General features: G+C 45.0%; 1 protein-coding gene across 13 annotated transcripts in view; it reads right to left on the reverse strand.

The window, feature by feature from the left end:
* The window catches only part of Ep400 (E1A binding protein p400), a 103,596-nt gene that overhangs the window by 68,781 nt on the left and 22,335 nt on the right, over positions 1-12,480 (reverse strand). For 6 of the 13 annotated variants that reach the window (XM_063225440.1, XM_063225434.1, XM_063225439.1 and 3 more), the window contains 3 exons: positions 3,757-3,847; positions 2,112-2,219; positions 1,252-1,637 (listed from right to left, as the gene is read on the reverse strand). In XM_063225440.1, coding sequence (XP_063081510.1) covers positions 1,252-1,637; positions 2,112-2,219; positions 3,757-3,847 — 585 coding nt within the window. The remainder of the gene's footprint in view (positions 1-1,251; positions 1,638-2,111; positions 2,220-3,756; positions 3,848-12,480) is intronic. The other 7 variants (XM_063225441.1, XM_063225437.1, XM_063225433.1 and 4 more) reach the window with 3 other exon arrangements.

Genomic DNA, 12,480 nt, shown 5'->3' on the forward strand with positions numbered 1-12,480 from the left:
TCAGTATGTGGCTCTAAGAGAAAACCATTACTACAAGCATCTAAGCTGCACCCATGGTGGCCAGGTGTAGGCCCGTGGGTTCTGCCTGTGCAGTGTGCCAAGGTGCTAGGCTTCCCAGCCTGAGCTTTCCTCATCAATAAATGGGCTGAGAGGTCCTACTTCTGAAGGTCCCTAAGCAGAAGAAGACAGAATGATGCCAATGAAGTCCCTGCCACAGTGACTGACCACTCAGCTGGCAGGTGATGAGTAGGTGGTGCCTATTACTGACAGTGCTATTATACACACAAGACCTGGTTTCACATCATAGTTAACCTTAACTCAAAGCCCCTGTAAATTCCCTTGGGGGTGAGCAGGAGGTAAGAGGAAAAGAGATTTTTCTCAAAATACAAATGAATTATGAGCATGGAGGCAATCCTCTGAAAATCCTTCCCTCCGGCCCCTTCATGCTCTCAGCAGGGATGGTGCACTGGCTTCTGCAGATCCCTGGTCTCAGGAACTGAAGTCAGCTTGCTCCAAGCCTTCCACAAACACACCAGGGTGAAACAGATCATATAGGAAGAAGGACATCTTAAACAAAATGTGCATGAAGCTGGACCAGTGATGCCTGACATATGTTTGTACTCTACAGGACCTAAAAAAGGGAAAGGCGTGTAGAAGAAGTCTGGTGGGTGGTCGGGAGCACTGCTTTGCCCTCGGACAGAGCAGAGTCTTGCTGCAGCCTGTCACCTCATCATGTGACATGGAGCCAAGCCCAGCATTGCTGAGGCTAGTAGAGCTGGGCCCCACCTGACCGGGCAGTTCACAGAGTGTAAGGAACACGCTGCCCTCTGCAGTGTGCAGTAACAAGCACTATGGTGCCCTGCACTAAGGGCAACAATAACACCAACTTCTTAGTGTGTTTTTTTTTTGTTGTTGTTTTTTGAAATGGAGTTTCACTATGTAGCCCAGGTTGGACTCAAACTCACAATGATCCGCCTGTCTCAGCATCCCAAGTGCTGTGATTACAGGCAAGCGGCAGCCCAGCTTCCTGTTACTTTGATGATGATTACTGTTACTGCATCAAATGAAATCATCCTGCCACCACCAAATCAACTCAATGTTCTAAGAGGGCAAGCGAAATTGCCATGCTATGAGAAAATGAACAAATCAGTGTAGTGCACCACCCCATCAAATCCAAGGATGACACGTCAATTCCCCAACTTGTTTTCTCTTTTCCTACAACTAACAATGAGACATATGTCCACAGAGTACCTGGGGCTGCACTGGAAGCTGAGAGACCTGCAGCTGCGCCTTCCCAGGCATGGAGGCGTGGAGAGCTGGCTGTGCAGGCTGGGAAGGCGGGGTAGGGAGCTGACTAGGAGGGGGTCCGGGGACAGGAACATGTGGCTGCTGAGTCTTCACCGGCAGCTGGAGCTGGCCCTGTGCCTCGACCACTTGTGGCTGCTGTGAGAACTGCAGTGCAGAAGGGAGGGCTGCAGCAGGCACACTGGCCGAGGGCAGCCTGGCAGGCAGCTGTGGCGGCGGGGTGTGCAGGCTGGCAGCATTCTGCACAGGGGGCCCCGTGGAGGGATCATACTGCTGCTGGTTCTGCTTCTGTCCAGAGAGCTGTGCAGCCTGAGGGGTGGGTGGCATCCCTCCTGCAAAACAAGAAAGCCCAGAGCACTGACTTCAGAGTGCAGCAGCTTCTGCGCAGTCATGAGGAAACGCACTTGATATCCCGAAGCCCTCTTGAGAACCGCCACACTCAAATGGAGCGACTGTTCTACAGTCTAGTGTCGGATGAGCACACAGAGAAGGAAAGAAAGGCACTCGGCCTTCGCAAGTTAGCACCAAGCAAAACAAGCATCCAACAATCACAGGGCACCCACAACAGCAGCAACTCAGAAACACACAGGAGTGAAACTTGCTGGAAAGCACAACGACAATGAGGTGTGTGGGTCCCATCTGAGTTGCAAGAATGAGTCTCCAGGGGCTTTTCCACAGTGGGTTGAGGGGACTCAAAGGAACGCCCCAACTTTAGCACTCCCTCGACTGCACAGCCTCAAGGCTGTCAAGGGCTCCGTGCATGCCCTCGCTATGCGCGAACGGCGCTGCTGTCCGCCGGGGCTTACCTTGGACTGTCGGCATTAACTGCTGCAGAGGGACGCCTGCGTTCACCCCTGGATGCTGGAAAACTACCCCTGGATGACCCACTTCAAGGCGAGGTCGCTTAGACTGCTCTAGAATAATTTTCAAGAAAGGTGCCGTTTCATGTAAAAATAAAACCACAAAAGTAGTAGGAAAAAAAACATGTGTTAAGTGTCTTTATAATCTCTGAACAGGGGAGGCCTTTCTATGCCATAAAAGATAAAGTTGACAAATATAGTTTCTTTTCATTAAAAATTTGCCAATATAAGAAAAAGCATCATTAAAAGGCAAAGGACAGGCAACAGCTGAGAGACATGGCAACACACAACAGATGGGCTGATTTTAAACATTCCAAGAGCGTTCACAAACCCAGCATTCACTGGACAGTCTCAGTGACCAGGTGGGCACAATGGGCAGAGCACAATGAGCAGCTAGCACAGAACAGACTCACAGTTAACAAACACGAGGAGATACTGTGCAGGCTTCTCAAAATGAAAGAAGCCCACAACTAAGCAAAAGCTATAATTTTAACCTTCAGATCACCAGATTGTAAGGTGTATCATACCAAATAAAATGGCCAGCCAGGAGCTATGGCACATGCCTCTAATTTCAGCTACAAGCGAGGCTGAGGTAGGAGGATCTCAAGTTCAAGACCAATCTGGGCAACTAAGTGAGACTCTGTCTCAAAGTCAAAGGATAAACAGGCCTGGGAATGTGGTTCAGCAGTAGAGAGTCCCTGAGCTCAGTTCCCAGCATTGTATCACATAAAATCAGCTAAACTAATAAAATGACAAAACTGCAACAGAACCAGACACTGCTGAGTGCAGTGGAACTGGCCCTGTCTCTCTGGAGGAGAAATCAGCACCCCACACCACCACTGCAAAGGCTTTGACCGCTCATTCCTGGGAGCCTTTCCTCTAGATAAACGGCCACACATTAGACACATTGAGACTGGATGTCCAGTGTTCTGTGGCGTGTGACAAAAAGGGGCACTAACAAACGTACACTGCTAAGCACTGACTGATGAGGAATGAGTCCTCCATGAGAAACTATTACACAGCCTCCAAAAAGAATATGGTGCATGGGTTGAGAGAGGCAGCCATTAATTATTAAGTTAGTATCTTTAAAAAGATGTAACAGTGCGTATAGAATCACATGTGAATTTTTTTCAGAGTAACAGAGGTGTAAACAACTCTCAAATCTGTACAAGACCACACAGTATGGACAGCAGTTACTGCTGTGGCTGGGAAGCAGGCAGGCACCAAACCAGAGGCAGCCTGATGCAACATCTTTGGAACTGCCTGAGTCTTTCATAGTGCTTAGAACGGAAAGGAAAGGATACAGTTTAAGAATGAGCTCAAAAAGTAGGTGATGCTGCATTCAACTGCATCAGTCACTAAGGCATCTGCAAATGCCCATGAAAAGCCAAAATGAAACACACCCCATCTACTGAAAAACGTCCAGCTCACTACACATAGCATCACATAGATATTTTGTTCAGCTGATGATCACCAGAAGAAAACTAACTTCAAAAGGAGGAAGGAGCTAAGCTTTCTAGAGACAGCAAGTGAGGGCGAGGGCACGGTCACCGCCAGCTGACTGCCCCGTGAGCTCGGGCCTGGCACATACCTGCAGGTGGCATCACTGACTGTCTCCGGAAAGGGTCCACCTCCGCTGCAGCGCCGGGCCCTGCCACCAGACTCCCCACTAGGGCCTGCTGCTAAAAACACAAAAAGCAGTGAGAATCGCCTCACCCACAGGCCCAAGAAGACTATCAACTATCACAATGATCCCAAACACTAACCTCACTGCTTCTCAATAGGAGAAATGTTACCTACTTGGCCTTTAAACAGACACAGGCAATGTATACTTGTGTATGATAAACACTGCACGGTTCTAACTTACCTCTGCAGGATAAAAAGGACTTACAAAAGATACCACTCTGGTTTTAAATCAGTGCAAGTCTGCAGTCCTCTGGTACCTAACTGGCTCTGCGTTGGGCGAATGACAGCAAGGAGGCTCTCCTGTGAAACCTTGGCTTCCACTCTGCGACTACAACTTTGTGGACCTTCCCAGCCACACTGACAGCCCCAACTCACACCAAACATGGCTCAGTAACCCAAGGAAGGTTAAGCCATCTTCTATTACAAAACAACACTAAACCCCCATTAACTAACAATCTAACTTGTATCATCCAACTGGCATTTCTTACAGTTAGCCACCTACAGTGGTTACGTGAATAATGTGTGTTGTGTTACTTGTGTTTAAAAGCAAGAGAAACCACTCTACAAAGGCCATGCTACAGGGTCCCAGGCACCCGCAGGACATTCTCGAAAAGGCTATGCCCGGAGTGGAGCAGGGAGGGGTTCTCTGGACCTTCCTTTCAATCCTGCTGTGAACCTAAAATTGCTTGAAAAAATAAAATCTTTTCTATTTGTAGGAATTTGGGATAAAAATAAAATCTTTGAGACAGTTACAGTGGTGTATGCGTCTAATGCCAACCTACTCCAGAGACTAAGGCAGGAGGATCAAAAGTTCAAGGTCATGCCAGGGGATTTCGCTCAGCAGCATAAGTGCCTGCCTGGCAAGCGCAAGGTCATGAGTTTGATCCCTAGTACCAAAAGTTCAAGGCCAGCTTGGGGAAACTCATCAAAAGAGCAGGGTGTGTAGCTCAGTGGCAGAGCCCTTGCCTAGCATATACAAGGCCCTGTGTGCATAGTCCCACAAAACAAAAAGGAGTATTTTTTAAAAATTTACCTAAAAAGCCACTGCGTTATTTTACAAAAACAGTAACTAGCCCAGTCTTGGTGAGAACATTTAACTCCTCTGTACCTTTTCCATTGGCCACCCTAGCAAAGGGTCACTATAGCCATGGAGGATTCAATCCGCCTACTCTGCTCAGGGAGGTGTTTATATCGGAAGCTACAGACACCTAAATGAAGACACCTCAAAAAGAGCAAATGGCTTTGAACAGCTGCCCTGCAGGACCCTGCACAACCGCACAACAGTGTTTGTTCACACACATGAACAGCAGTCAGCAGAAAGGTACCCTGCTACACTCAGCAAAATGAAGGAAGGAGGGGACAGAGGGTGGGCCAGAGGGAGGAAGGAAAGAAGGGATGATACGAAAGACTGACGACACACTAGTAATGTCATCTCTGTGGCAAGATTACAGGTAATTTTATTTATTTATTTAGATAGCACTACTGGGAATGGAACCCATGGCCTTGTGCATGCCAGGCAAGGGCTCTACCACTGTCCTACATTTACCACAGAGCTACACCTCACTCAGTGTGGATAACTCTTTTGGGGGGCAAGGAGGTTACTGGGAATTGAACTCAGGATCTTGAGCTTGCCAGGCAGGCTGAGCTATAGCCATGGCCCAGTGTGGATAACTTTAATTTGTATGTGGATTTTCTGAATTTTCCAAATGTCCCATAATGGACATGCACTAATTATATGGTCAAAAAAAGCTATTTTTAACAAAAGAAGCTAAGAGGAATAATCAGATAACCATAAACTCTAAGTGCCCTGTGAAAAAATGAAGACACTAGTGATGTAGAAGGGGAGCCTGTACTTGCAAGAAGGTAACTGAGCTCAGCAAGGTGTCCAGAGCTGGCGGAGGTGGGAGGGGCCTAGCTGGGCAGCAACCTGAGGATCTGCACAAAGTCAGAATGCCGGAGGCTGCTGGAGAGGGCAGCTGTCTCCCTCCCTGATCCAGCCAGACACGTAAGGCACACGAAGGCCAAGAAATTAAGCAGATGTCAGGCGCCACTTCCTCAGGAGCAAGACCACAGTCTCAGTTCCACAGTAAGCTAGGTATTAAAGCACAATTCTCCAAAAAAGACTAATGGAAACCAGTTTCCAAACTCGAATACAAAATTGCTCAAAATTAAAAATGAGCAAGAAAACATGAGCCACACTCAAAGAACCAGTCAACCCCAAGACAGCCCACAGCTGGAATCAGCAGGCAAGGACGTTACAGTGGCATAGATAAACATGCCTAAGAACGTAAAGAAAAGCACACAGTAATGAAGACAGAAAACCAAAAACTACAGAGAGCCAGTTAAAGATCGCAGAACTCAAAAACACAACATAGGAAATAAAAATTCCCTGGATGTGCAGCCTGAGGATGCAGAGGAGGCAGCAGCCCTGAGACAGAACTCAAAGAGCTGAGCCACACAGGGCCCAACTCCCACGCTCAAGCCAAGGCTCCAGCGAACAGCACACATAGTGCTCACCTAACAATGCCTGCCACACACATGTGCGTGAACCCGTTTCAAACCTGCAAAAACAATCTTCAGGCAGACAAAGGCATTCAGTGAATGGTGTGGAAGGGTGGGGATGCACATGAAGAAACCCAGAGAATGGCTTCATGAACGTATTCCCACCGGCTGGCAGCACCAGGAGAAGTGCTATGGTCACACATGGACCACCGGCTCATGAACTGGGTGCCAGTGTAAACATGTTAAAATCAAAAAAACCTGCACCCCTGCTGACTCTGACAGGTGAGCAAGCCCCCCCCCCCCATCATTGAGGCGCCAGCTGCTACTCAGCCTGCCCAGGACGGGCGCACAGCTGCCATGTGCTGCTCTTTCCTGGCACCTGCTGGCAGCAAACACTGACTCTTCATCAGCAGAATGCGTATTCTATATTACTTTGTCAGCATAAAACTATTACTAGTAAAAAAAATTAATACCTTTAAAATACAAACCTGACACACCTTGAGATCATTATATTAAGTGAAATAAATCAGGCACAAACATTTACCGCATGATTCTTCTTGTATGAGAAACCCAGAATATAAATGAAGAGCAAAACAAAAGGGAGGTAACAGGAAACAAAGCTATTTTTCTTTTTTGTCTTTTTCGGGAACAAGAAAGAGATGGGAGGAAGAGGGAAAGAGGGAAGCTAAAAGGGATTTTTAAAAGGAAACATGGAAGCAGCTTTTGCACATGGGAAAGAGAACAAGAGCTGGAGGGAGCAGGGTAGGACTGGCAGAGAAGAGGATTACATGTGTAAACTATATAAACTCCCCACAACACATGTAATCATGCACTGCAAACATATACTAGTAACAACAATAAAGTTTAAAAAATAAAAATAAAATACAAACAAGAGCCAAGCACGGTGGCAAACACTTGTGATCCCAGCACTCAGGATGCTGAGGTAAGAGGAGTATGAATTTGCAATCAGGCTAGACTGCAAAGTGAACTCAAGGCAATCCTGGACTCCACAGTAAAGGCTTATCTCAAACCCATACATACATACATATATACATACTTGAAAGAAAATAAAATACAAATTTGACTTTAAGCCAGGCGTGGTGGTATACAAAAGGCTGAGGCAGGAGGATTGCTTTGAGTTTGAGGCCAGTCAGGGTTACACAGTGAACTTAAAGCCAGCCTGATCTACAAAGTGAGACTTCATCTCAAAAAACAAAAACAAAAAACCACAGCGTCCTTTGGTGTTTTCTGATACCAGGAATCAAACCAATCAAACGCAGGACCTTGCTCTTGCCAGGCAGGTGCTTGTGCCACTGAGCTACATCCCCAGCCCCGATCCCCACAACTTTAAAGGAGAAACTTTTTCTCCAAACTTTTTTGTTGGTGTTTTGGGTTTTTCTGAGACATGAACTCCCCCTACAGTTCAAGGAGTGCACAGGGCACACACAGTAAGCCTTCTGCCTTGGCTTTCTGGTGTTGGGATCACAAGTGTGGGCCAACAAGTCAGGCCAAGAAAACTTTCAAAAAGAAAAAATAAGCCGGGCATGGTGGCTCACGCCTGTAATCCCAGCATTCGGGAGGCTGAGATGGGAGGATTGTTGTGAGTTCGAGACCAGCCTGGGCTACAAAGTGAGCTCAAAGCTAGTCTGAACTGCATAGCGAGACCCCATCTGAAAAAAGCCAAAAAAGAAAAAGAAAAGAAAAAATAATTTCCCATGGAGGAAAGGGATATTCACAGAGTTTAATTCTGGGTTGCTCTTTAAGAGAGACAACTTCAAAAGTGGTACCCAAAGGTCTAATACCATTCACAAGACTCCAGAAACTATACACGGGTGAAGAAACAAGAGGTCTGTCCCACAGGTAAGACAGCCTGGACAACAGAAGTGGACTAAGGTCCTTCTGGAGCAAGCCGGCAGCTGCTGGGAACCATATTTCTGCCCAGTTCAAAGAGACTACTACTTAAGAAGCTGGCTGTAAGTCAGAGGGCTACGCTCTTCACGAGGCCAGTGCTCGGTCACGGAAAGGCAAGCTGCCCTGAGCACCTCAGGACACACATGTCCGTGTACAAGTGAAGAGAGCCAATCAGAGAGGATACTCTGCTTCGGGTCCTCCCGACTTCCAGAAACCTCCTTGGGCTCAGGCTAGGATGCAGCTCACTGAGGAGAGCCAGCTGTGGTGCCTTCCCTTTACTACATGTTGTTTTTGAGAAGTGCATAATAATATATTTTAATTTAAACACGCATTACATTTTTTCAATCATGTCGTATAAGACATGACTTAAAAACAAGCTATGACTTTATTCCTATGAACTTTTACTGTACACATAAAAATGTGAGCATATACATAAAATGAAAAACAATGGCTGTGTTAGGTCCCAGAGGCATTATATCCACAGGAAAGCTTGGGAGTAACTGCGACAGCAGTACTACTCCTGCATGCAGTAATCACATTTCCACCTCCATCTTGACAACCTTGAGAAACAGACAAAAAAGGGACCCGCATGCACACAACAAGGGAACTCCAATATCTACAGTCTGGTTAGCACAGATACTAGCTACAAATAAAGCTCACACTAAAGCCATGGTTCTTTGTGTGTATTCTATTTGTTTTTTGACGCTGGGTCTCACTGTGTAGTTTAGGCTGGCTTCAACTTCCAGCAATCCTCCTGCCTCAGCCAGGCTGAAACCTTGTTTAAATCTTTTAGGAAACTCAGAATGGAGGCCAGGCCCATCACACAACAGCAGTAAGAGGCAGACTTGGCAGCACTCCTGACTGAACCCCAAGTACATCCACAGCAGCCCCCCAGTACAAAGGCCTCCTGGCACACTACCCCAAAGGATGTGTCCTAAACAGAGACAGAGCCACCAAGCAGGCCACTTCCAACTGGACCACAGTTCCTCAAAGCCAGGGAAAACAAGCGGTTGCCAAACAAAGAATTATTACCAGTCAGTAAAATACCAAAGGAGAGCTTGTGAAATGAAATGAAAAAGTGTGCATTTGTTTCAGATGGCTGATTTCTCATGGAACATGAGAAATCACTGTTAGCTTGATGAAATTCCAGGTAATCATTCATGCTCTTTATCAGAAAATGAAAGATACTTGCTACTTAGGATGCGTCTTTATAAATAAACGTGTATCTGTATTATTTTATATACAACACCTGCACACTCAATAATACCACATGAAAGCTTTTAGAAATTAATACATATATATAATACAGAAAAATCTGGATTTATTTCTATAGTTTCATTTGTTTATATGAATTACCCAACATAAAAATTCTAACAGCTGGCTCTAAATAAAACCCACAGTGAGATTTTCTCTCCAAAAGAAAGCAGTTTTTTTTTTTTTCCCTGAATACAGTGTTGAGAAAGCATTTTTTTTCCCCTCAAATATTTACATTTGCCTCAAAAATCTGTAACTCAAACTGGCATGGTGGTACACACCTATAATCCCACCATTTGGGACATTGAGGCAGGAGGATTTCCTGAGAGTTTGAGGACAGTCTGGCTACAAAGTGAGTTCAAGGCCAATTTAACTATAGAGCAAAATCTTGTCTCAAAAAGAATGAGAAAGAAGACAAACTATAAAAATACGTATGTGACTTTAAAAGCATAGTAAAACCACTCATACAATTTAAACAGTGGGCTATTATTCAGCAATCAATTCCATTTTGCCTTATATTTGAACAGTTTCATAAGACATTGTTGAGAAGCAAAAAAACAGTGAAAACGGAGCTGGGTATGGTGGTGTTCACCTGAAATCCCAGCACTGGAGAGGCTGAGGCAGGAGAATTGTTGCAAGTTTGAGACCAGCCTGGGCTACAAAGTGACCTCAAGGCCAGCCTGAGCTGCAAAGTGAGACCCTGTCTCAAAAGACAAAAAAAAAAAAAAAAAAACAAGTAAAAAGGTCAATAATAAAGCAATCACTATGTACTCATCACATTATATAAAAAGTAAAATGTTAAGCCAGGTATGGTAGCACATACCTGTAATCCTAGCACTCGGGAGGCTGAGGCAAGAGGACAGTTGTGAGTTCCAGACCAGCCTGGGCTACGAAGTGAGTTCAAGGCCAGCCTGAACTGCATACCAGGACTCTGTCTCAAAAATTAAAATAACGGGGGCTGGGGATTTAGCTCAGCGGCATAAGCGCCTGCCTTGCAAGCAGGCAGTTGTGAGTTCGATCCCTGGTACCGATAAAAATGAAAAAGACAAAAAAAAAAAAAAAAAAAAAAAAAAAATTAAAATAACATAACATAACATAACATAACATAACATGTTATTTATGCCTTTAAAACTTCCTACGCCCTCTTCCCCATTAAGGGCTCACTGCACAAATTGTGGTAAAACATTTGCACAGTTGGTGGAAATGCGAATTTGCACAGCCATAACAAAAATATGGGGGGGGGTCCTTCAAAAAAATTAAAAATAGAACTGCCACATAATCCAGTGGCCCTAATTCAAGCACACACATGACATCGAGAAAGAAAATCAGTGTCTGGGGAGGGACCCACAACCCCAGCTCACATTTGCAACAGGCAAATCACAGCCACAGCCCAGGCTACTCAGGGACACATCTAAGGGGGACAAGGAGGGTTCTGTCAGCTATAATGAAGTACAGCAGACAAACTAAGCTGCACCTTGTGGGTGTGAGCATGCACATGTGTGTGTGATACTAGAGACTAAGGGCCTTCACGCTGAGCTAAAGCCCCAGCACCCTCTCTTTCAAATTCTGAGACATACGTATTTTTTTGGACATATGTATTTAAAGCATAACAGCAATGACCTAATAAACATGTACTGAAATTAGTTCCATAATCAAGTTAATACATCTATCACCTCAGAGTTAGTTTTTTCTGGATGAGAAACTAAAAGTGCTCTCAGCAAATTTTAGGCATTAAAGGCATAAATATAGAGCCTTATCAACTAGTCACCATGTGTACATCAGGTCTCCCAAAGTTGTTCATTTTATAACTGTAAACTTTACACCGTGACCCACGCGTTCCTATTTCCTCCACTAACTGGCTCCTACCATTCCATTCTCTCATATTCAGCTGCTTCACATCTGAAATTCCAGCACTCTGGGGAAAGCTAAGGTAGGAAGACTGCAAGTTCAAGCCCTGCCTGGCAAATACAAAGTCATGAGTTTAATCCCTAGTACCAAAAAATGAATAAATAAAAAAGATAAGAAGGTACAGCTCAGTCATGGAGCACCCCTAAGATTCATCCTTAGTACAGCAAAAAATTTAAAAATGCATAGGGTGAATGAGAATCTCAGATCCAATTCACTATATTCTACCAAATTTAATGTCTGGCAATCTGGCCCACGGAACAGCGAATCACACTAGTTCACTGTACTGTAAATATCTCTTTGATACATCTATAACTACTCCTTGCCTGCCACTGACCTAAGTTCTGCAGCAGATGTTATCAATGCGAGCTCTAAATGCACTATTACTATATTCCCGTTCCTCCATGTAATGGAAGGAAAGAGATCTACTAATAAATTTTCTACCAGTCTTTAATTTAAACTCACTATGTGTACATAAATAGAACCATATTACTATCCCCCAAAAACGGAACCAGGACCCTCTGATTTCAGAGCTGGATCAAAGCACATACACCATAAATTTTAATGTAGTTTACATCATAAAATAATAGGGACATGTCAAAAGCACAATGGAGTTGGTGTGAAGGGGCTCCCACGGGTCCACGACAGATAACTTCAGCAGCAGAATGAGTATCAAGAGAACAGCAGGGAGGGGCTGGGCAGCAGAGGCCTGGCCAGGAGCACTAGGAAAGCTTAACAGAGTGAAGACAGACACCATGACCATCATATGGATGGCAGGGGTGCACGTGTCTGTCAAAGCTTAGCAAATCTGGGGCTAGGGATTTAGCTCAGCGGCATAAGCGCCTGCCTTGTAGGCAGGCAGTCGTGAGTTTGATCCCTGGTACCGATAAAAAGGAAAAAGACAAAAAAAAAAAAAAAAAAAAGCTTAGCAAATCTAACTCTGAAGATCTATGCGATTCACATTTATAAATTATACCTTAATTCAAAGTAATTCCATTTTTATAGATTGAAGAAGAAAAGTCACAAGGCTGGCGTGGTGGTGCAGACCTGTGATCCC

The sequence above is a fragment of the Cavia porcellus genome, unplaced genomic scaffold (assembly GCF_034190915.1).
Source record: "Cavia porcellus strain 051 isolate PalLab524CR breed Dunkin Hartley unplaced genomic scaffold, mCavPor4.1 scaffold_16, whole genome shotgun sequence".
NCBI classification, from domain to species: Eukaryota; Metazoa; Chordata; class Mammalia; order Rodentia; family Caviidae; genus Cavia; species Cavia porcellus.